At 44.6% G+C, this 24,897-nt stretch overlaps 1 protein-coding gene and 1 long non-coding RNA gene across 3 annotated transcripts in view; one reads left to right on the forward strand and one right to left on the reverse strand.

Moving 5' to 3' along the window:
* Positions 1-24,897, reverse strand: part of sog (chordin short gastrulation) — a 58,750-nt gene that overhangs the window by 15,819 nt on the left and 18,034 nt on the right. For both annotated transcript variants that reach the window (XM_018032129.2, XM_018032130.2), the window contains one exon: positions 2,788-2,891. In XM_018032129.2, coding sequence (XP_017887618.1) covers positions 2,788-2,891 — 104 coding nt within the window. The remainder of the gene's footprint in view (positions 1-2,787; positions 2,892-24,897) is intronic.
* On the forward strand, positions 12,023-15,598 carry LOC113464866 (uncharacterized). Its single transcript, XR_003389722.1, has 3 exons — positions 12,023-12,166; positions 14,639-14,820; positions 14,887-15,598. It is a non-coding gene; the product is annotated as an uncharacterized LOC113464866 (long non-coding RNA).

Consider the following 24,897-nt stretch of genomic DNA (forward strand, 5'->3'; position numbering starts at 1 on the left):
GGATGAATCACGGTTCGCAAATAGCGGGACTCTTTTTAATCGAGATGATCTCCACGCTTGGCAGAAGGTCCTTCTCTATAAAACCCTCGAGTTCATTTCCAGCCCGGTATGTAACTGGAACCCTAACTGATCTCCGCGATCTCTTATCCTTTCGGCTTTAGCCGCGCCGCCCGGAAAGAATCTGCTTTTCGCGCGCGAGACACAACCGCGCGCTGCGAATCTGTCCTAAACTCGAATATTTATCGACCGGTCGACGTGTCCGCTGGATCGTAACGAATTCGACGACGCCGGAGATCGGAGATGCCGAGACTCTTCGGCTTGCTTTGGTGCACGCGAACCTCATGGTTTATACGATATAATTATAATTAAGAGGATGCAAGAAGAAAAGGGAACAGAGGGTATCGCGTGGGAGGTGTTGGCGGGTCTTGTATAATGAGATGAGTATCTTTAATAGCCGACAAGTATCGAGAGCCCCTCTTAACCAGCTTCTTAGCCATCTTTTATTTCTGCGAGTGGGTGTGAACGAAATCGAATCATAGCTGAACGGCGCTTTTGTTCGCTGGATAAAAATCAACCTCCATCCTCCCTTAATGAAACCTTGCAAGCCGGAAGAGAAAAAAAAAACACCGGAGTTGCATTCACGAATAAAAATAATTACAGATCGGCGATTAGAAAAAGGGAATTGTATAGCTCGGAGCGGGTTAAACGAAGCAGAAAACGGGTGCCCGCCTTTCGTCGAGAAAGCCCGGAAGAGAACACTAAACGCGAGGCGTAATCGGGTCGGGTCGCACTTTTATCCGTTCGAGATCGCGCTCATTAGTACCGGAGCCTATTATTAACGGTCAAAGTCGATAAGAAAAACGGTGATTTAGCGATCAACCACGTTACGTTCGTTGATACGTAACGGCTGCAGATTTTTATACAAAATAAAACTACCGTATCAACTCCACAATTGAGAATCAAATCATTTTTTACATTAAATATTGCGACATCAGTTTTTATTTTTAACGTGTGACGCGATCCTAAACTTTTGGACGGTGTTGTACGCTCGGTACCCAACGGGTTACGGCCGTTCGTCCATAAAACAGGCAGTAAAACGGACAATGTTTCTCAATTTTTATTTAATTAAGTCGTAAAGTACGCGTTCGAATAAGTTCGCCACGTACGTTGCACGTTTCCGACTAACCGCAAATGAAAAATTGTCATTGACATACTTAATTCGGTGCAGTTATAGAAAAATTCGCTGTGAGATCAGATGCCAATCGTTACGCGATCAAAGAAATTTCTCTGTAAACCGCGTTTTCGAATTGTATTATTTTGCATAAAAATCTGCAGTCTAATCGTTGAAAGAAAAAAAACAAAGGAGCCAAGGTTGTAAAGAATTACATATGTATGTTGTACATAGACTTTTTCATGTAAATGCGCCAAGTCAGGAAGTTGTTATCGATCATCGTATGGAAACGTTGATCTCGAAGGGGGGAGCCACGGGAGGGAGGAGGCGGAGGGACGAGGAGAAAGGGCATAAGAATATCGATGACACGCGTGTGTGCAAGGGACGTGGCACGCTGCGTCTAACGTTATCGTCCGATCGCATATATGGGACACGAAACAAAGCGGTGTTTTCCTCCCCCGCCACCGCCGTGCACGTACGCGCGGAATGCAAATCACTGTTGTTACGCGATCGGGCAACAATTCGAGCGGTTCCGGGGCCCGTAACAACGCAAAATAAACTGGAATCGATATTCCACCGATCACGATTCATCCATTTGCATATTGTCGTTTCTGTCATTTCTTTTTTTGTCCCGATGTGATCATTCTCTGCTGCGTTCAAATCTACAGTCTTTTACCGTCCGATCAGAAAATGACAATAAACGAAGTTATAAAAGATTCTACTACGCTCGTAACAAAATAATTGTTCTCCCATTTTCATTTTTTAAACGTTTCTATACAATATCGCGTTACTGCGTCGATCGAAAGCTTGTGGCCCGTGAGGCTGTTAAAATCGAATCGGACGAAACGTTGTATCGATGGCGTGAGTCATTGTACCTGTAAAACGATACGTGATCGATAGGCCAGGACTCGTGCAGTAGCGCACGGTAGACGATCCGACGAACGGTCGCCAGTCTGTCTCGGAGAGCGGGAATGCGGGATTAGAAAGCGCGTCAAGTCCGAGTGTACGTCACCCAGATCGAGGAGATTTAGCCCGTGGCTCCGCGTCTGTGTAGATACGCGGCAAAGGGCAATGCCATTTCTACGACCTTCTCGGAAAAACCGATCCGAGAATCGATATCGATCGTATACGCGACTTACACATTCTACGGGGCGTGTGATCCTTCCGAGTAAGCGTACGCGGCCGGCATGTACGATCCTCTTGCGACACCCAAGAGAATTTATATCGAACCCTCGAAACGACCGATTAAGGTTACGCGTGGCAAATGAAATAATGCATGCGCGTCAATCATCTTATCCCGACGAAGATTAATTACCGCTGTCCAAGAAACTTTGAAATGAGTCATAGAACAACAGGTGTCCGTCCAGAACCGGCGATATTTTATTCAAACAATTTGAAAATAGCGTAGAAAATAATCGTTTCGGAATCTCTTCGCGGTTATGAAATCACCAAATCGTTACCGTGTTCAGAGATATCTCGTCTCCGAACTAAACGTTTCTAGCGGGCTTGCGGCCTCGGCGCGCGGGTTAAAGGTCGCTCGCGAACATGCACGGGAAGCGGGGAAGGAGGGGCCGTAACACGTGAGGAGAGGGGAACACACCCAGTTTAATACGTACCGGAATGCACTCGCATTTGATGCAGTACATGACTCCGAAGGGCGGGCCCAAATCCGCGAACCAGGTGGAGCCCAGTTCCCGTATCTGCTTGCCGAACGTGCATTCTGCAACACAACAAACAGGCATTTCAATCGACTCGAGCGAATTTATCCGTCTCTCGTTTTTTTACCAAACGATATACGCACGACTTAGGCTTGAAATACGACTAGGCGAAAATATTTGAAAGCGGTTTACACGCAAATATGTACGATCCTGTTTCTACATAATCGCCGAACGATTACACGTACGTATACGCTACCAGCGATACGTAACGGCAGTTTCTAATCGGTACAACGTTTCGTTCAACAAAAGAAATAGGTCTCTCGTTCGATCTTTGCGGTTAACGCGTATTTCGAGATCGGACGAGAGCGAGATCGGAATGAATGGAGAGCGGGGTCTCTTCCCGGCTGGCTGCGCGTTTAATCGCCCAGTCTCTGAATCATCGTCGCGCGAAGAAGGGAAACGAGTCGGCTTAAAAATCGCCGAGACGACGATGAGACGGTGCGTAAAAGAAGAAAGCGAGACGCGGTTTCGAGAGCTCGTTCTCGCAAGGCCGCTGCCTCGTTTAATGGTGACGCCGTCTCACCTTCTTCACCCAAAACGAGAAAAACGACTGTCGAGGCGTCGCGACGTCTTTTCCCTTTTTCCGCGTAAAAATAAACCCAACAGCACGTCGGCTCGTGCCGAAAATAACAGAAGAATCCTTTCGATGTATTACGCGGCCAATCGCAGCTTCCCAGAAACAACTTTCATCTCTTCAACCCAACCCCTTCATTCTTCTGTTCGTTAAAATTGGCCTATCGTTTGACATGATTTTTAGGCTCCGATTTTGGACAAGCGTCCTTGTCTTAAACGCATAAATTCATAATAATTGGAGTGCAAATCTCTGATTTAAATAATTATTTAAACTTCGTGATATCTATGCATTTTTGTATGAATTAATAAAATCCGCGGTGTACTAATAATAGAGGACAATAGCTTGGCACGTTCGAGGAGCGCAAATGCCGAGGAGGTTATTAGACGAGCCCGGTGTAAATCACGTTTGAATCCATCCGGAACCCCGATACAAACGTCGCGAGACCGAGAGAGGAGATCTCTTTGGGCTCGTCGTCGGTTCGGTCGTTCCGTTTGCTTTGGACGTAGGAGAGAAGGAGAGGGCGAAAGATACACAGCGAAGGCTCGTTGCACGAGGTCGTTGCACCGCGTGTGCTAAGTCGTTCTAAGCCGCGGAGTTGATCCTAAGCGAGCAGAAGTCTCGATACGCCACCGCATCGCAAATATGCGAGTCCCAGTACCGTGCCACGTTCTACGGTTCCGCCCTTAACCCACTTGTTTCCGGATAAAACGATACGAGTTGTTATAACGCAAGGGGATGGATGATCGTCGACCGGAGGAACGAATTAGAAGCGAAAATTGTAAAATAATCCTGCGTCAAATGTTTCGAACGAAGCCCACAGATTTTTAGAAGTAATCTCTTTTGAAACGCGTAGACTCGAATTTTTGGGTGACAATTTTTCTGATTAGTCTACCGAGCGAGCGTTCGAAGAACTCGGGCAGGAAGTCGATTTCGCCGGAACGGGCTTGGAGATGAAGCGCAAGATTTCACAGTTCATAAGTCAGATGCGCGCAGTTAACGGTCTATGAAACGTTGGTATATGGGCCAAATTAGCACCGACCACGTTGCAGGCCGCGGATTCTCTCTCCTATTCTCAACCATCCAATAATAGATTAAACGTTTAGCGAGATGCAACGCCTATGTCCTATCGTTGCATCCCGGTTCGAACTACAAGCCGTAAATTAGTCTTCCGTTTTTGAAGGTCTAACGAATTCGTAGCTGAGACACGTAACGACGGTACAGAAAGACGAAATTAGGGATACAATGCGAAGGGAAGGGCAAGGAATTACAGAACGCATTTGCATAAATGGATCAGCATAAATTAAGCCGAGTGGAAAAGCGTCGCGTTTGTAAATTGGCTGCGATTTGCATAAGCACAAACGCGTTCCTTCTACGAAATTGTATACGTTTCGAGCTACAAAATATTTGTACCTATCATTTTTCATGGTATATTAAATAAAGAACAATTAATAGTCAAGACTAATAAGAGCAATAAATAAATCACGGATACGGAGATGAGAACGTATTCGTTATTGTCGTTTCCAAGATATTCGATAAAACCTTGGGCAAATATATTTTCTAAAGCAGTGCGAAGTAACATTCGTTGATGCTATTACTCGTTTTAGTGTCCATGTATTTTGAGGGGCAGTGCGCGTGTGTATTTGGGTATGCAGTGGAAACGGTAATTTGAGGGAAGAGCCGTCGTTGGGTATGCGTATACTCGCGACGATGACTGGGAACGTCGAGAAACAGGGGACGTAATCTGTACGGAGAATCGCGCGAGACACGTAACGAAAACAGACACGTTTTCAACGGCGGACTGTCGCGCGTTTCGAGCACCGCAAAAACAGAACAGACGACCGCAGTTACGTACCGACCACGACTTCGTGTTTGATCCGCGCTCCCATAAATTCGCCTCCACTCCGATGGAGGGGCATCGCTCGATAACGCAAATATTGCCTTAGCTTTAAGGCAAATATACTCGGGAAAAGATTCCTCCTGTCCTCGCCGTAACATCAATCGAAAATAAGAATACCCATGCTTTCTAATAGGCTACAGACTTATCAACAAAACAAACATTTGTAATGGCTATATGCAAAATGAATATCCTTCGTCCTTTAAAAATAATAATATGCATTTCATTTCTGATGTATTATACTCGATTTATCCGCGGATATTCAATGCATTTTTTATAAATGAAGCGAACTATTAAATACTTGTTCACTGAAGTGCTTTAGTATATAACTTTATCTAGTAATTTGATCATGTTTTCTCCAGACTAAAGTCAAATGTAGATATTAAGGATGTATTGGCTATACAGTCAATCCCAAAATTTTATGTATTTTAGAAAAACGCATTTCGTATAATTAAAAAGAAATCAGACGTCGGAAGAACAGTGCTAACAATAAATAGCTACGTGGTAAAAAGTATAGAAGGAAATATCCAATTAATTACTGACGCTGGCGAAATGTTTTTTTGTAGCTATTGACGTGTTCTACACGAAAAGTTTTTGATGTTGACAAAATCCGACCATTCCACCATCGAAACGGCGAACTTTTGGAAAAATGTTTCGTTTTCCCTCAATAACTCCCAAACCGTTGGAGATATGGGAAAATTGCATAGAACCTTTTTTGTAGAGGACGTCGAGATCTACAATTTCCATATAAAAACTTTTCGCTAGCAATAATATTTAAAGAGTTATGGACGAAAAACGAAAAAACAGTTTTTTGCAAATTACTCATTAACTATTGACGCTAGCGAAAAACTTTTACACGGAAATTGTAGATCTCGTCGTCCTCTACAAGAAAGGTTGTATACAATTTTTCCGTATGTCCAACGGTTTGNCGTCAAATCAGTATTGAGTTACTGTTCACTACCATAAGTGTACACGCAGATTTTAAGTCACGATAATTTTTCAAAAATCCATGAATTGATTTAAAATTTTGCAGGTAGCTTTTTAATAGTAATAGGAATCTATAATAACAAATTCAACATGCTAGCATTGTTTAAGTGTATAGCCTATACATCCTTAAGACGCAGCCTATTCTGCAAAGAAACAAGAGGGGTAGCTTGTTTTGAATTTTGGCGTGCATACATACAAGCTCCAGTTCGCGTTCTTGCTAAAAATATCGCGTTCGTGAGAATGCGCGTCCATCAGGTTCTTTTCAAAGGGTTGGTAGTCAACTATTAATCCCAGTGTTTTCGCACCTTGCCACAGATAAACTTGCCCGGTTCTGACTTTACAATGTCCCGCGTTTAGCTCCGCCTAGGTATCGCCACGATTCTCTAATACCTTCCAAGCTTCTCTTGCGGTTTCAGTTCCTTTTCAATACCTACGCGATTTCGCGATGAAAATTCGCTCGCTTCCGCTCGAGGATGGAAGAATAAAAAGAGGACTCGCCGTATCACTCGTCTCGCTTCTTCCACATCGGAAATTCATTTCTTCTTTTTCATTTAAAAATATTTTCAGTGCGATTTCGTGGAAGCCGGAGTGAAAACGAGAGCGAAGAAATTCGGCGTTGGAACGAGGGCGTCGATGTATGCGACGAGCACCGGATATCGTACGTTACGCTTCAGCGGGATTCGCGTGGGAGCAGGTCGGATCGTTTGTATTTCGAATGGTCAGGTTAAAAAATAAACAGAGAATCGGACCGAAGTATGATCAATATTTTCCCTGCCACATTTACTTTCTCCGCTCGTTATCCCTGCACTCCCCTCCGATCTTATGCGTCCATCTATCAAATGTTAAGCCAAGTTTAACCCTCTCGATCCCGTCTCGAACATAAATTTAAACAAACGCATCTACCAAAGAGTACGCATAAAAAAATATGTATACAATTTTCTTACTTGCGTTCTGCTAAAGTATAACAATGAATTCTGTAATCACGTTTAACGAATGAATCAAGCATCTCTTATTAAAATGATTTTAGCCGATTCTTATTGATTCGCTCTGTATGTTGAAAAACTGAATGGACTTGGGGAATCAGGTGCGACTGTCGTTCACCTTCCGGGCTACTTTCTCATAGGCAAGTGGGTGGAAGTCCCGCACGTAGGCGACTTTTCTCCGACATCGACGCATCGTGTCTCAGACGCGATCTGCAGCCGACTCGTACCTGCTCCCTCGTCTACAGGTTTCACGTAGGCGGTGGACACCTACGTGCGCCACGACCGAATATGTAGATCCATGATCGGTGCATTAATATGCAGAGGATTTAAACTCGAGTACCGCGTTCACAATTCGATTATTAAACAAACAACGACTTCACTTTATCTGAAATTATTCGATTTCACGTATGTAGAGGAAAAGGCAAATATATAGAACGTCACAAGATGAGAATACATTTCAACGTTTAAACGACATAAAGATTTCAATGAGAATCACATTTTTTAAATTGACTCCATAAAAGTATTATTTTGTTTAAAAAATGTAAATTGTTGTAAAAAATGTAATGGTATTTTATCGAGCGAATTTTATTCGGAATTGGGGAGAAGCCGAGGTATGGAAGGCACCTAAAGGTCTGGACGAATGTACGTAGGCGACACGCCCTCGCAAGTTTGTATCATCGGTTCGGGGCGCTCGCCCTAGCGAGTATACGAGAAGGATCGCTGCCCACGCGTGTGTACACGTTTTCACGGATTTCGAAAATACTCTTTGAGAAGAAACGCGACACCTACGTCTTCGACTATCTAGCAATTTTCTGCCCTCGTCGAACAACGTTATGAAATATTAATGACCGTCGATTCGAATCAAAGAGTACCCACGTGCCTAAAATTAGCCGTTCGTTACTTTTTCATCATATCGATGGAAACCGTGGATGGATAATTAATATTTACAGCAATAGATTACATTAAAAAGCTGTAGAAAAATCAATTGCGACTTCCACGAACGCATTAATTCGATCAAGGACTATCATCTTCGTGATCCCGAGGCAAGATGACGGCTTTCGCTTGATTTTCAAATCCGCTCTTGCCGAGAGGAAGAAAAAAGATTGTACACGACGATACCAGGCGGCACGGAGATGAAAGCCGTAGGTGATCCTATCTGCCGGTGGCTTTGCAAGTACAATTAATCTCTTTGGGTGCGCGCGAAGGGAAAAGCGGGAACTCGATCTTCCATGTTCCCTCGGTACGTGCTTGGACGACCCGAAAATACCTTGGGCGCGAATTTTCGACGTCGCGGCGCGAACAAAGACGGCGAGGAACCGTTAAGGACTCGCACGGAGGCGTCACCTCGAGAAACTCGCGCAAAAATGTGTCACTGATGCGCCTTTAATCACCCGGCGACGCCGAGGGGACAAGAAGAAGCGCAACGGGAATATTGCTAGTCGATCGTCCGTGCTGCGAGAACGGGAATGTTAATCAAGCATCAAGAGTTATGACAAATGGTGCGATTTTACAGGGGGCGAGCGATGAATTATGTTACTGTCGCTCCACAGACGTAGAAGAAACGACTCTTGGAACCGCGCGAACGCAACTCGAGTGGAACGAACTACCAATAGCCGCTGATAACAAAAAACTGTTGTTCCTTTTTCGCGAATCTCTGCATTCGATTTATTCCACGGAAGAGCCAAGTAAAATATGCTTGCAACTGGACACAGATTCAACAGAGAGCGAATGCAGAAACGCGAAGAGAACCAGCTGTTTTTAAATTAAAATGATTGTTACTTGATCGATGAGAAGGGGAAAAGGACCTAGAGACGAAGATGAGGCATAGGCAACTGCGTTCGGTGGTACAGCGTGGCCGAGAAGGCAACTGGCAATGCAATGCCGAGTTGCTATATATAGTTGGCCCTGAGTGTGCAAAAATCACCCTACAAAAATCTGGATCAAGGGGCCATTCACCAACTACGCCAAGTATCGCGCGGTAGCGCCTTTTAACGCGATCGTCCATCGTCGTCGTCATCGTCCCGACGTCGTCATCGAGTTTTACAGACGCACGTTGCGTGCGTACTTACTCGCGTCCATATAAAGTAAAAGTCGAACCGAATCGATGCCAGTCGATACCCTCACCATTCGTTAACCGTCCCACAGTTGCATCCCGTCGCACCATTTTAAACCGAAATCGTGAGCGAAGTCGGAAAATTCTATTCCAGTTCAGAATTTCGCGTAAAAATCTCGCGCTATCGCGTGCATAAAAAGCGACTCGGTGCATCGGCACGTCACGTGTCGCGAGACCGTATACGATGCTAAAGGTGACGTGAAACTCGAGACTCGAGGAAGATCGCAACCAGGTAGGAGAGTAAACAAGTGGATCGCGAAATAAGAATGAACGAAAGAATCGAAACGAACGAAATTCGTAAAAACGGAAAGCTTATCCTCCACCTCAACCTACTGCCTTTTTGTACTCGTCACTGGTTTTTATTTTAACAATGATGTAGTTAATCCAGATTCCCGCAACTATCCAAATAGGAGGAAAGTTCGTTTCCTATCATAACGTGCATACACTATTTCACTTCATTGAAACGATCTATTCAATACAGCGAAACCAAGTAAAAAGACGCGAACAAGAATAATGTGATCTGTTTCCGGTATCACAGTTAAACTTGTAATAAATATTCTCTTATCTTAAATCGTACTACGAAGAAAAGTAAAGAAGGAATACTTTTACTCGCACGTTTTGCGCAACTAGTGAAACCGTGCGCATTAAAATGTAACGAGAAACACTGAATAATTTTTTCAATTATGCATCGACATTTGATTCGGTCTGAACGTGAAATGAACTGTGAAAAAAATGAGACCGTGGCTGCCAAGTTTTCTGCAACTTCCCCGGTCAAACCTGACCAATATACTCGTTCAGTTTATTGAGTATCAGCGGAAATAAAGTCGAGGGTTGAACGTTTTATGTTCAGAATTTGGAACGTGGTTTCGTTGCGTGTAAAATAGTCGGGGTTTTAACGAGGTTTTCGCAAAGAAACCGCGCGGAGAGTATGCGTGTCCGATCCTCCATCGGGCGGACGGGATATTTTAGGATTAACAGTGGTCTATCCTTTTGTATTTTTCCCGAGGTGAGGATTCATCGCGGTTCATCGAACCCGCGTGCAAGCGCCACGCGTTATCCTAGACGCTCAGAATAGTTGCCGGAACACCGTGTTCCTGGAATTCACGATGAGATTCGCGGGAACCTGAACGTACAAGGAATGAATCGTTCGCCGGCTACGCTCCGACTTTAACCCGACGTCGAACGATATTTTTATCCTTACCAGAATAAATTCTTCCGTCAAACAATAATTGATAATAAATTTACAATTTTTAGCACGGCATGCATTAGCGAACTGCCACTAACTTTTTCAGTATACCGAACTCGTCGTCGAACGATATTTTTAGCCTGGCCAGAATAAACTCTTCCGGGAAAGAATAATTGATAAATTTTCGCTATCAGCGAGCATATCGTGGCAGCTCTCCGATTGTAGAAAATCCATTTGATAAAACGAGATTATTATTGAAACAGAGAGCAAGATCTCGTAAGAATTTACACGATACGACGTATGTATAAGGCGCCATGGCGTGTATCGTGCGCGTGAATAACGCGTGCCAAATGTAAGGGGCCACGTAACCCACGAACAGAAACAGCCTCGTAAAGAATACGACGATGCGGTAAGAAACCGACGGGACCATTTGTCACGGGTCTCTCGCGTTTCGCCAAAACTCGGCCTCGACGTTCGAACGAGGAGAGAAAAGAAGATTACGACTGTTTTTCCAGAGCGCCTCGATACGAAATCATTCTTTGTCATTAGAAAATCGAATCCGTGAACATTCTCTATCGTACGATCGTTTTATCGAACGTTTTAATTGCGAAGAAAATTTTGAAGTTACTCAGACGAGAGAATCATGCGAAGCGTTCTCGAAGAGAAAAGAAAGTCGTGAAGAGAGCAACGCGAGGAGGCGTTTGAAGAGGGGCCGAAAGAGAGGCAGGAGGGTGCGGAGGAACGTCGGGGGAGAGAGTTGTGGTGCAGCACTCAGAATGGAGCCGAGTGCCAGAGAATCGGTTGTCCGTGTATTTCAGGAGGCACGGGCCACTGCACTACCCCTACTACGTTGTCGTACGTGCTATGTATATCGTACCTTTCATATAATGCACGCGCCCGGAGACACGTTTTGTGGTACCGAACGGATAAATGCCCGGGGTTGGCTCCTAGGCGCCGACACTTTGTTCTGGAATACTCGCCAGACGTTAACGTATGTCGTCCGCGGAATTCGCTTTGGACGGAACACCGTAAAAGAAGGAAACCGGTCGACGGAATTCTCGTCGCTGCGCCGTGAAACTATTTCCAACGACCGATGATAACCGATAAAGCGACGCGAGTCGAGCGAATATCTAGAACCGTGGAATCTTAACTGTAATCGTTCGAGCATTTTTGACCCGGTTCTCGGTAATGTGTACATCGACGGGACGGTAATTTCATTAAGTTAATACTATTAAGTCGTTAGCACGTAATTCTGTACGTGGAACATTGTATATACGTCAACTAAAGATCCCATTTACGCTTACAATGTTGCCCGCATTACTTAAACGTCTCTAGCAACTTCGTATTTATTCACGAGTGAATCTGAATCGACCGAGGGACAGAAAAGGTTAACGCGGCATATGAGGAAAAATTGATAGGCACGTCGCTTGGTCATTCATTCACGCAATGCGAGATGCGAGAAATAGAGAAATCACTGAGGCAGAAGATACGGGGCGTCTCACCGTTTCTTCAAATACGATCGAAACTGAAGAAACCAAAGGTAGGAATAAGAGACAGAATTTTTCACTGTATGATTCATATTTATAATGGAACTCCTTAATTGACATTGTACGCTTTTTTCCCCCTCAATAAATTTCGAGACGTCTTTAATTAAAGCCGAGCAGACAGCGCGAGAACGCGTTCATTAAAGGAACGGTGATGAAGAATTGCGGCGTGAGGTCGGTCAGTAAAAATACCAACGATATTGTGTGTATAGAATCGAGTGAGTCAAGAGGAATACGAGCGGCATGCAACCGGTGACCCCTCCGCATGAAATTGATGGAAACAAACGAGCGCGGGGTTATCGGCGTGATTACTCTTCTGACGTTATCTCCGCTGCGTCGTATGTATTTTCGGACACATGCGAGCCATCCGTTAATTTCTCGCGCGCCGATTATTATCGCCAATTGCGCAAGATACGCTTTTAGCATTTTTCCTCCATTTCCATTTAATCCAATGAACACATTTTTCTCAGAGTCAAAATTGCTCCCCCGTTTCCACTTAATCTGATCTACGATCTGAGAGTCTCAGGTAGCGTCTTTATTAAAAAACCGACAGGACGACGGATCTGAGATTCTAACATCAAAGTATAAATAGAGTCGTTACTATCCGGCAAAAGGAAGAGGCGAGTGATAGGATGCAGGGGTTAAGTTTGATTTACACTGATCCCTCGTATCTGTCCGGCGTATCGTATATACCAATTCCAGTCTCTGTTCGGATTTTTTCATATTCAAATTGTAGCCGTACCGGCGGATGTAAATCAAGTTTCGGATCAGCGGGAAGCGTATCGTCCGTGACTAGAGAATCGCTGTAAATCAGGCTTTATCGGAGCGAACTGTACGGGTACGGTGTATTGAGTAATCGATCGAACCGAGCCGAGCCGCGAATCGCGAGAGCGTACGATTAATATTCGAAAAGGATCGAGATCGTGCCACGAGGCGAACCGGCAACGTCAATCAGACTTTGGAGACGTTGAATCTCGATTTGCATCTCCGTACGCCTTGTTGCTCTCATCCGCGCGCAATCGAAATCTTCTCTAACGGCGCGACGCGTCGTTACGACGACAAATCAATCACGATAAGACTCGGGACGAAACGTCTGTCTTGCCCCATAACGTACAGAATCATTTTTCTCATTTCAATAATTTCCAAAACAAATACAACGTGTTTCGGGAAACTATTCACTTTATCAATGTCAGTAATTTGACGTCGAATTTAAGAAAGCAGCATTGCAAATATGAATTTGATACAGTAACAAAAGATATTCACTAAAGCGGATGTGGATCGCACGATACGAATGAAACGAGAAGAAGGGGTTGAGAAACGCGCAACAATTGCACGAGCGCATCGGTACCTACTATATTATACGCGAGGAGACGATATATTCCACGGTGCACGCCTACGTGATGTCATGTCGCGCGTCAGAAATGCCGACCTTGCGGCCGCCGCGCCGCGGTTCAAGTCAGTGCACGCGTAATGCAATGCATTTGTATTGGCCAAGCCTTTCGGCCGATCCCACCATCGCGTCTCATCGGCTACAGTTGATAACCATACCTCTGCTCGCGCCTTCAGTTCGAAACACAATTGACGAATGTACTGAGTCATACAAACAACATACAGAGATGAGACTCGGCGATTTCCTCAAAAAACTACAGTCACTTTGAGCGATCTATTTAAGGGAGAAGAGATTATGATAATTATATTTATCGCTGGACTGATCCTGCTAAATGTTCTTACGGGATGCACGAGGACAGTCGAGCTTATCGTTTTTCGCGTCGCCAGTCTGCGAGTGTCGCAGATAACACGGCAGGTCGGCTTACAACTTTTACATTTCCGGCGCCAAACGAATTCCCGTTCCTTGCGCTCGTCTACGTTTGATAACACACGTTAACATTGCATTCGCGCTTCGTTTTTAACCACGTTTAGGAACGATTGCGAGATAAATAGTCGGGCGTGAACCGTTGACTCGAAGCTTTAATAAAAATCGGTGTACGAACGTCGGGATCGGACAGATCGGGTTTGAATTGGAATCTGAAACGAGAAGTCGTCTCGTTTCTTCCGATTGTATTGAGTTAACACGGTTGGAAGACTGCCAGGGCTTAAGGCCTAAGCTTAAATCAAATCTGTCTAGCGGGTGATCCGCTGTCGGCGAGTGGCTCATTCGTACTACTGTCAAGCGCACCGCTGGCACGTGTCAATTCTCGAGCCAAGAAAACTGACCGATTCACTCGGTTTTCCTACCCCCTTCGGAACCCCGTGTCAGTCAGCCCTCTGTGTGCCTTTGCCCGTTCCATATACACGGTCCGCCGTGCCTCGATGGGGATGCCGATAGCTTGGCTAAAAACGGTGCCTTGAGTCACCGCTAGGAATTCGCAGAAATTCACCCCACTTCGAATATCTTTCGAGAAAAATTAAACTACGATCTTTAGTTCTATTTAGAAGCTATTCTATACCTATACTGATTCTATTTGCAGGCTCAGAAATCGAACAGAAGCAACAATTCTTAAGAAGCGTACAAAAAAGGAAAGAGGTGTTAATTGCCTCAATTAATCGACAGCTCACGTGACAACGTGGATTTCTTCGACAGGGGATTTTTTTCCAGGCGCCCGGAGCGTCACACGCGCATCGGGGAAAATTACTCTGGATTCGTTTCACGGTAGGAAATACCACGCCCGTGATCTAACAAGAAATCATTCAGCGATAGCAGTAATTTTCCTGCTAGGTTCAACGCCGCGGATGAATAATACATTCGGAGTCTGAGGAACGCTCATCCAATTCCACTGCAACGACGATTGATTCCTTACCAAGAATCGGAGGCAGGAAATTTTGTCCAAGGATAACCATCTCAGTTTTTATTTGTCCATCGGTTAATTGATACAACGGGACAACTGTTATATTTTTTTATTTGTGTTTTTTTTTTAAATATTTCAGTTTTCCTTAATCCGCTTCAAATTATTCGAGCCATTCCGGGGAGATTATAGTTCTTTATTTGTGGTTCCTTTAGAATGTTTCAATTTTTCATTAGGTATTTGCTTCGTATTATTCAAGCAATCTCGATACCGAGGAGGGGCAGCGTGTATTTTTGTTGTTGCAAGAAGGATCGATGAACAAATTCCAGGCGATCCGTGGCGGAGTCTCGGTCACAGATTAACCAAGTTACGCAGAATTCTACGGGAAAGCGCATCACCGCAGGCTTCGCTCTCAAGGTTCTGAGGAAGCCTGTTTGCGCACGAGTTCTGACGATCTCGTCGCAGATGAAAGATAACCGGCGGCCAATCCGAGGCATCGCAGCGCGTTTCATCGAGATTCGCCAACTTCCGATAACGCGGCTTTGATCATCCAGGCCGTACCGAGGAATTTAACAACGTCACATCATTCTTCCACCGACGCCAATTGTTTTCATAATTGCATTTAAAAAATGAATTATAGATTGAGATTTCCTTTATATTTCAAAAATAAAAATATACGTTGCTATCTGTATCATTGAATTCCTCATATTTTCTACACATCCAATTTTTCCATTAAATTAGATTTCTATTTTCGACGCCAGAAATAAAACTTGCTGCCTACGCTTTATCCCTGATCTGTTAAAGATGTCAGGTGGCAAGAACGTTCGGTTCGGAATTGTTTATCGACGTGCACGGCGCTTAACGGGGTGATGAGTCGGTTGGCGCCTGCCGGCGTTCCCAGTTCCCACGTGCTCCTTAAGTCTGGTTTCTCACGGGGGCCACCGTGGAATCTGTCGCTCGCGATTCCGCGATTACAATTTACCGATGTTCCTCGATCATTAATCCGCCGCGCGTAGGTATTAGACCGGCTCGAAGGGAATCATCGCCGGGATCCCTTTTTTCTAGATTCTCGTGACCCGTGTGAAACCGGTTACGCGCCGGACTTTATTCACGAGCTCTCGCGTGATTTATGCCTGATACCCTTCCGAAGGAAAAAATCTGATTTTTTGCCTGAGCCGAGGTCTCGCGATTCTTTTCATCCCTTCACGCGTAAATTGAACCGTTCTAAATTATCCCGGACTCGAATCTCGTTCCTAGAAACCGACTGTTGCATAGGCTGACTTCCTTAGCTCGCTACCGTTGATCGATTCTACGCGTCTAGTATAGAAGATGAAAGAATTCATTCAATGTGTACGCGAATGCAAATTTGTAAACTGATAACGCGGGTGCAGTTTGCAAATGACACTGTGCACTGTTACTTTACAAGTTACGAGTCGCGGTAGTAGAAGTCAACGTACGTTCGGATTCCATCAAACGGGAATTCATCTCCGTAAATCATCAGCGACGGCCATATTCGGCTCACGTAATACACCCACTTAACGTCGACGATATAAACTTTCGACTCGGAGTTCGCATGCCGGTGCATTTTCACCTTGGCTCGTGGCCGTCGGTTTAAGACCCGCCAGGCACGTACGTTACGTGCACCTACGAATAAAAACAACCGGAGAACGGCAAATGTCACGGTACCGCAGCGCAGGAGAGCGCACGGGAATCCTTTGCCTACAAAAATAGGTCGCACGCGTTTTATCGCTCTTCTAGTACCCATCGGTTTTTCGACGTAATTTTATTTTATAGTTGAAGGCTGAGAGGTTCGGTTTCAAATGGATGATTCGATACTATCGAAGGACGTTGCACTTTCTGAAACGCGGAAGACTGAGTGCAACCGGAGCGTTCGATAGAGAAATTCAGGGGACAAAAAGGATAAAGACAGGCGCGTGGAAAAAAGTGGCGTCGGAGTAAAAGGGGCTGAGAGAAAGGAAGAACGAAAAGAAGGGAATCGAGCGTGGCTGGTTCACACGATCGAATCGCATCGGGAGAGACTACTCGTCTTGCTTTCGATACTTTGCTCGCCCGCCTCCTTCCATGGAACTCTCGTTCTCGACGGTACCGACGCGACGCGACGACGGTGTAGCTCGTCTTTTTTCCTCCAGCGGTGACTTGTTACAGAAACACGGCGCAGAGAAACGAAAGGCCGAGAGCTGACTTTTTTCCGAATCCCGGATCGTACGACCGGTAAACTTGCTAACGGAATGGATAAAAACGTTCTACGTTCTTCGGCGTGTAAACGAGTAAGTACGAAAAGAAAACGAACGATACACGGGACGATTTCGCCTCTAGTATGGGCATTCGAAAGGAATTGACGTGACTCTCATACCGATGCCTCTAGCTACCTGCGCAAAGAAATTCGAACCACGATTCCACGATTTCTTCAAAATAGAATGTCGAAGCACCGTGGGCATAATTGTTCTGGAGATCTAATAGGACGATCCACCGAGGCGACACTATTAAAGAGTGGCAGCGTCCGTGTAATCGTTGGAACAGCGAATGGGGAGAACAATTCCGATCACGTAAAATTATGCAACCGTGGATCGGCGCCTATTTATTCACGACTTTCGTAAAAAGTCTAGACAGGTTTGAGAAATCCACGAGGCGTCACGTTTTAACAATAAAGTTTCGCGACGGACAAAACGCGTCACAATCGAGTAATAATGTAACGGTCTGGTTACTGGCGTAAATAAACCGCACGCCATCGATCCCTCGTGAGTGTACGTTCGTAATGCTAGAAGCACGAGCCTTCCAGGAAATTGAAAGAACTTCGCAGGTGCCGGTTTACTGACAGATCTCATCCGTCTCGTAACATATCCAATTGGAAAAGTGATTTCAACCCTGTAAAATCTAGCACGTTTTCCTAATTTATCGTCCTAACTCGGAACGTGTGTCGTGACGTAATTTTGGTACCGTGAAACCGTGTTCGAAGGGTTAACCGTGGACCAGAGCAGCTCGACACCCTAGCACCGAAACCGAGACCGTTCCGATTTCAGAAGCAAACCGAGAAATTCGATCGAGTCACAGTCACGACGTGATTTATCGCTAGCCGCGTTCCGTTTTGCCAACAATGTTTTGGCTGTCAGAGTGAAACGCGCGGAGGCTCGCGTAATATAAAACGATGGTGCATTAAACCGGATTACCCGAGCGAGGAAGAAGGAAGAAGGAAGCCGCAACCTCGGATAGTGGCCTGCGTGTTAAACTACTTAAGTAAACGAGGCCTATTTTTCACGCCCATCCGCCGCATGCGTTTCGCAATCTCTTTCTCTCTCGCTCGTTCATTCACCGAATCCAGGCCTGAGCCCCGGGAGAAAGGTAAAGGCCTTGAGACAGACTGATAATTGGTCGATGTTTGCACGGGGATTATTCATTCGTCGAATTCGATTCCGCCTGACGCGCAGAGTCAATAACGACCATTTACAACGAATAATTAGTCACTGAAACTGTTCTATGCATTTATCATAAGACTCGCATTGATTTTATTTAGATATCGATACCAACTTCGGTGAAATTCCTTGAACCTAAGGCGTGTATCATTTTCCGTACGACATGTAAATTACACGGACGGCGCTAGCAATTTCTCCGAGGCGAAGTATGAGAGACGGTCGCCTACATAATGAATGATCGTCAGTAACCCAGACGGAATTAAGGCCCACGGGTTTACATTGTTTGATTTGGTTACAATGAGACTGGCTCGAGACGTAACTGTCCGTGAATATCGGTTCGCCGTCACGTATCCCGGATGACAATTCTCTCTCGAACGAGAGACAGACGCCGCCGCGCCGTCCGCAATTTCTCCGACCGACAAACGACGCTCTCCCTCGGTACAGAGTCAATTTCACTTAGACGGAATTAACGAATTCCACTATCTACACACAATATCAAACGTGCTCAACGAATGCATCTGATTTAAAGTGGTTTGCAAAAACCGTAAGGAAATCGTCGTCGACGTGTAATATGTAATTTGTTTATCTTTATAGACGTAATTGGGATCTAGGCTTGTGCCTCGTTGGGGGCAAACCAATAAAACCGTCTGACGTTGTGGTTTATTTTTACAGCTCGCCATGAATGGGTTAAGAAAACAGGCAACTGAATGCATACGTGGTCACTTGATTTAGCGAATTGAGACAGCTGGTGGAATAATGTTGCAAGTCAGCGGTTCTATTGGTCGGGGCATCCAATAAAAGAGCGGCGAGCGGTCGCGTGCGAATTAAAATTAGTGTCATTCGCCAGCTATTAGCTAGGATGAATGACGCGGATCGTTGATGGACCTCGCGATATGCACCGTCATAACGTGTCATCATATGTCACAACAACGTGTTGCCAGTAGGGGAACGCGCGCAACCTAGCTCTCGTACGAAATAGCAATGATTTCGATCCGCGTTCCAACTGTTTGTTCCAAATTCGTTCGTTACGTTAATTGCTCTCTCGTTATTCGGTAATGCCAAAATGCAGGAAATAGCAATTACTTCATCGTGTCTCCTTAAAGTCTATTTCGACCAGGATACTATTAATATGAAATTATTTAATACATCGTTATACCTGCTATTCGGCGATGCCAAAACGTATGAAATAACAATTACATCGCCTCGGTGCCGTTTGCCTCGAGATTAATTCGACTCCGGGTGAGTTGACTCAGGAAACAGGATCCTCTTAATAGTTAATAGCCGACGCGAAACACCGAAAGCGTTAACGACAAAACCGATCGGTCGCGGTGGAATGCGTCAGGCGCAAAACCACACCTAAATAGCGTTCGACAGGTAATGCAAGCGGACAGGCTATTTTGTGTATCCTGCCGTGCCCTGTCCGGTTGCTATGATTCAATCATCAATCAGATAGCATTATGCACGCGTCTTAATGAACGGTTAGAGGACCGTGAACGAATCTCACTTTCATCGCCGGTTGCGCAATTTCTATTTACTCTAGATTATCTACTCCGCATACCGACGTTAAATATAAAAAGGATCTAAGCTCGAGTCGAAAAACTCTGTGCAGAATTATTTTCAGTACATTCCTTTACAGTTCATTAGTTCTCGAGTTTTAACTTTACGGTAAACGCGCATCTAATATCGCGAACGGATATACGATAAGTGCAGCGCTGGTTAGACAACGCCTAACGCGCTGGAAACTATTAAAGAAATCCCACCACCTCCTACCCGCATTTTCCGAGGTCATTGGCTGCTTTATTACGGACATCGTTCGATACGCTGTTGAACAAAATCGAAAACGTGTCTGATTGATCGTTAATCGATAGCGCGCAGATTTTTATGCAAAATAAAACATTCGTCGACTCGAATTGTACGTTTCGCGTTCTACAGATCCAATTTTTCTATTAATTAACGAAAGGAGGGAGTTCTCGGCTCGTTGCAGCGATGAGAAATAAAACGCGGAAAAAACGTGAGGAAGCTCGCAAAAAGGCAAGGGAAAGAGAGGAGCGAAGAAACACACCAGTGGTGGTGGTAAGTCGTTTTGTGTCTGCAGCCCGTCTAAATATACGCGTGCCTCTCCTCGGCGATGCAGCCTTTCTCGCATGCGACACTCATCGTCGGAAACAGAGCCACGGAGAGAGAAAGACGGCATCCCTTCAAGAGAAATCTTTGCACGAAATGCGAAAATTATCAAATTAATCCAAACCCGAGCTACCGATTTGTCCAGCGTCTAGTCGGGCTTCCGATTAGAAGAGGGAACGATGGATTTTCTCGGTTAGGTGGCGCGTGCGGGGATCGCGGTTCTTAAAATAAACAAGCGCGAGATATCGTGTTTCCCAAGTATTCGGGCAAGTCAAAACACCGCGCGACACTTGCGTTTATCATATCGCGGCGCTTACAGTCCCACCATCTTCGGTAGCAAACAATTGAAAAGTGCGATGTACCAAACGATAAGCTACAGTATTAAACCGGTAGTCGGCCAAAGCCACCGCTGTTATCTTTAAACACGGTCTTAAATCGTATCGAAAATTCAGCGTGCACAAAATATAACGAATGCTCGCACACAGTCATATGTCCATCTCTATGTTTACAAGATAAATGTTTTATTTTGCACAAAAATACTCGAGACTCGGTTCCGTGATGCCATTTCGAGACCCGTTCGAGTTATTTCGGTTCCTTTTTTATTTGACTGGTTCAAAGCGTTCTCACGTGCGAATTGAACGGCTAAGAGATGGACCTATTCATAAATCGAGAGAGGCGCGTCTTCCCAAGTTCTCAACACACGTGACTCGCGACGTATGATCCTTTGAGGTGTGCCGAGTCGCGCACATTCCTCCCTATATAAATTGTTCGACCCGAGCCAACCCGATATACACGCGCTCTGTCTATATATTTGTCACGCGATTAAACCGTACCCGCGCGACATGCAGTAGCGAGTAGCGTGATTAACATCGGCTACCATGTGAGCCGCGACACGTTACCGGAGAAAGCCGAACAAATCCATTCGAACTCCCTTGACCACCGCGCATTAATTCCGTCTCAGCTTTACAAATTGAACAGAAAATACGTCGTGCGCACAATGAACAAAATACATGAATTACAACATTTAATAAAATAAAAGATTAAACACCGATTTCCAAGATTGATTTCAACTTTGATTTACCGGTTTGATAAGCGAACGGAGTGAACGGGGGATGTAATCGACGGACGGAGCTTCAAATTGATACTTAGAAAACTGAAACGACGGGAATTATGACATTCATGTCTCCCAGATTCGAGGGAAACATTCCAAATGAATGTGAAAATTCAAAGGACTATGATTTATACCCGGGCTAAAATAAAACCACCGCTGTCGTTTCGACGAAGAGAGAGGTCGTTTTAGAACGCGTGATAAACGTCACATCGACAAAAATGAAATACGGCACCGAGAATATCGTGGCAAAAAATATCTCAGACGCGCCGCTAGACGAATCGAATGACCAAACGAATAGACAGCTAACCAGATAGAAACCACGAGTCATCCCGTGTCCCGCATGTTGTAACGCGGGAAGAATACGCGATTTCCCGAATTAAAAATACGTCCGAGCTTTCGTAATTAGGTCGACACGTCGGGGTCGTGAATTAGGTACAATTTATGACCAAATTCACAATTTAATAGCTGTACTTATACAGAATTACAAGTTGACGATTGAGATAATTATAAATAGTAGTAACGAGATGAGAATTCCTTGCATCACCGAGGGTATGCAAAGATCAGGTGACAGAAGCTGTTTTACGGAAAAGTTCGATTGAATCGATTCTAAAATGATTGAAGAACGGTGAAGGGAGATGCGTCGTCATCTGTTGTCCGTACAAGGGCAAACTACTCGCTTTACGGAGGTGGTAGGCCTTGGTTGTTACCGCGGATTGACGAATAGCGCTTTGGCTTTGGGACGGACGCCGGAGGCGGTCCGCTCGCGATTTACCTACTTACTTCGCTCGCTAAACTTCTTTAACGCACAACGGCCACGTTGTCCTCGTGGCTGCGGCCAATTAGCCGCGAATCGCGTTGCGAGAATCACGGTGAGTGTGTACCATCGCGAGAGGAGAGAGGAGATATCGCTGCACGTGAATAAGATCCATTTACGCGAGACCTTAAGGAACCTTAAAGCGCTCGCTATGGGTTATTTACTCATAAAAAATTCTGAAACGAAAACCGAGAACGGTGTTCGCGGAAATCGTTTGAACGCGGTAATTCCCTCGATGGTGGTGTATCACCGCGCTTTTCTACTGTAATACTCGCGATTAAGAATCCCATCTCTGCTTCCCTTTCTCTCCTTCAACACCGCGTTGCCTTGTATCTGGAATGTTGTGTCTGGAACTTAGTTGAAACCGAATCGCATCGCTTGGAAATTGTTAACATATTCGCTTGTATCATCGTTGCATATCTCCGTTCATATCTCTTTGTAGATACATTTTTTCTGGACCTAACTATTTATAAATTATATTATAAATATATTTACCTACACCTAAAAATATTAAACGTTTAAATTAAATAAAATAAGTAATTCTAACGAAGCGTTTGAAGGATGTTTGAACAAACGACTTAATCTGTTGGGTGAACAATTGTGTCTACCTTGGTGAGGTACGGAACCGGCCATATATAAAGAGATTACCAAAAACTGTTGGTAATGTGTACGGAAATCGTCAGGGTCGACGGGTAGTCATAGTTAGCCACCAGAAATCGATCAAGGCAGGTCAGCCAGGTACGGACAAATGAGTGTCCACCACCAGTTGGGATTTTCCTCTTGTGTCCCTTCGAGCGTTTACGGCTAATCCAGTTTTATTTCCTTCTTAAAAGAACTTCCAAGACACGTCCCGACGTTTTCTTTCGCCACGGTCGCAATTAGGCCCATACTGTTAGCTTAATTGTCGGAGATTTTATGGTAACCCGACCGACCATGGGATTTTCCCCATTGTAGTATTTTACTACCACTCGTCCCAAACAACTTTTACCTATCGCTTTAAACGGTACATAAATATTAGGGAAAATCCCATCGTTAAAACTAAAAAACATGATTCCAAATTCACTCTTGGACGTCAGTTACAAGTAATTAACAAGCAGGCTCGTGATTTTATGCATTTATAAGAATTCTGATTTGATTGTTCTTCTCTTTGAATGAAAACTCTCGAAAATATGAATGAGCAGAGTTATTAAGAATTTCCGTAGATTTCCACGAATCGAGAGATACGAGGTTAATAACGATCGGTTAATTTGTTCGACGGCGAGAGATATCGTTGCTCCCGTTTTTATTGCTGCCACGATAATCGAATAAAATGGTGCAACGTGATGTCATCCGACGATAAAACGGCTATCTGAGAGACGCTCTCGATCATTCTCGTTTTCCTGCGATCGAAAAACGATTTTCGCGTCGCGGTTTTCGAAGATTCGAACCGAGTGCACCGTGGCTAGATAAGGCAGTAACCGTGGAACAGGTAAGACAAGAGTAACAGAGGATACTGGACGATAGATCCTTATAAAGGAGAAGAGCGAACCACTTAGATCTCTCTGCGTGCGACGATCCACACTTGACCGATCAGATACTAACTTTTCTGTCGTCGTAAGTCGAACCCAAACCTTGTGCAATTTATTTTATAACTGATTTACAGACCTCGGAATAACATAAAACGAAATTTTCTGTTTCTTTTCTTCATTACTGACTAATAATATGCATTCCGCGTTTGATAATCTACGTCTTTCTGCACATGCATACAATCCGTATCCTGTTGATTTAGAAAAGGGAACTTCTAATCGTAGATGCAATTTGTTTCGTTTTTAACCGTGGCTCGGTGCAAAAATGGGAATTTGCGTAAACGTCGGGTGTCTATTAATCATTGGCTGAAATAGTAAGTTCGGAATTGCATCGCGGTTTATTAGGAATTAACGCCACGTCCTCACTAGCCGACCTTGTTCTACGTACTCTCGACGAAGGCTCCGAGATACGCTTCACAATCGAAACTACAAAAACATTGCGCAATTAAGCGACAAACAGCGCGTAATAATAAACAGAATTCCGCAATCCAGCATCGCGATGATGTCTTCTAATAAATAAAAAATATGCAAATATATCCACAAATGAGTATGGCCGTGTTCTTATCTTAATACGAACGTGAAGGCAAATAAATGTGCGCGCGAGAATTTTAAGTGACAAATATTGTATCAACCTCAACCTGATTATCGGTATGATACTTTGAATCGATGCGAAACGGTTTCATTGAAACATTTTTAATAGCGATACGTGCGAACGTAAAAATTGTTAGCACAGAGAAAATGAACGATACGATACCGAGGAACGTTTCAACGCTCGAATTTTCAGGATCTATTATCACTGGAACAATGTGCGCCGTTCTGGCAATAGAACGTGGCGTTTGATAGATAGCATCTAGAATTTCATTTGCAACGGATCATTTGCTCCGACTATTGATAAATAG

This window comes from Ceratina calcarata, unplaced genomic scaffold (genome assembly GCF_001652005.2).
Source record: "Ceratina calcarata isolate Rehan_Ccalc_2016 unplaced genomic scaffold, ASM165200v1 scaffold569.2, whole genome shotgun sequence".
NCBI lineage: Eukaryota > Metazoa > Arthropoda > Insecta > Hymenoptera > Apidae > Ceratina > Ceratina calcarata.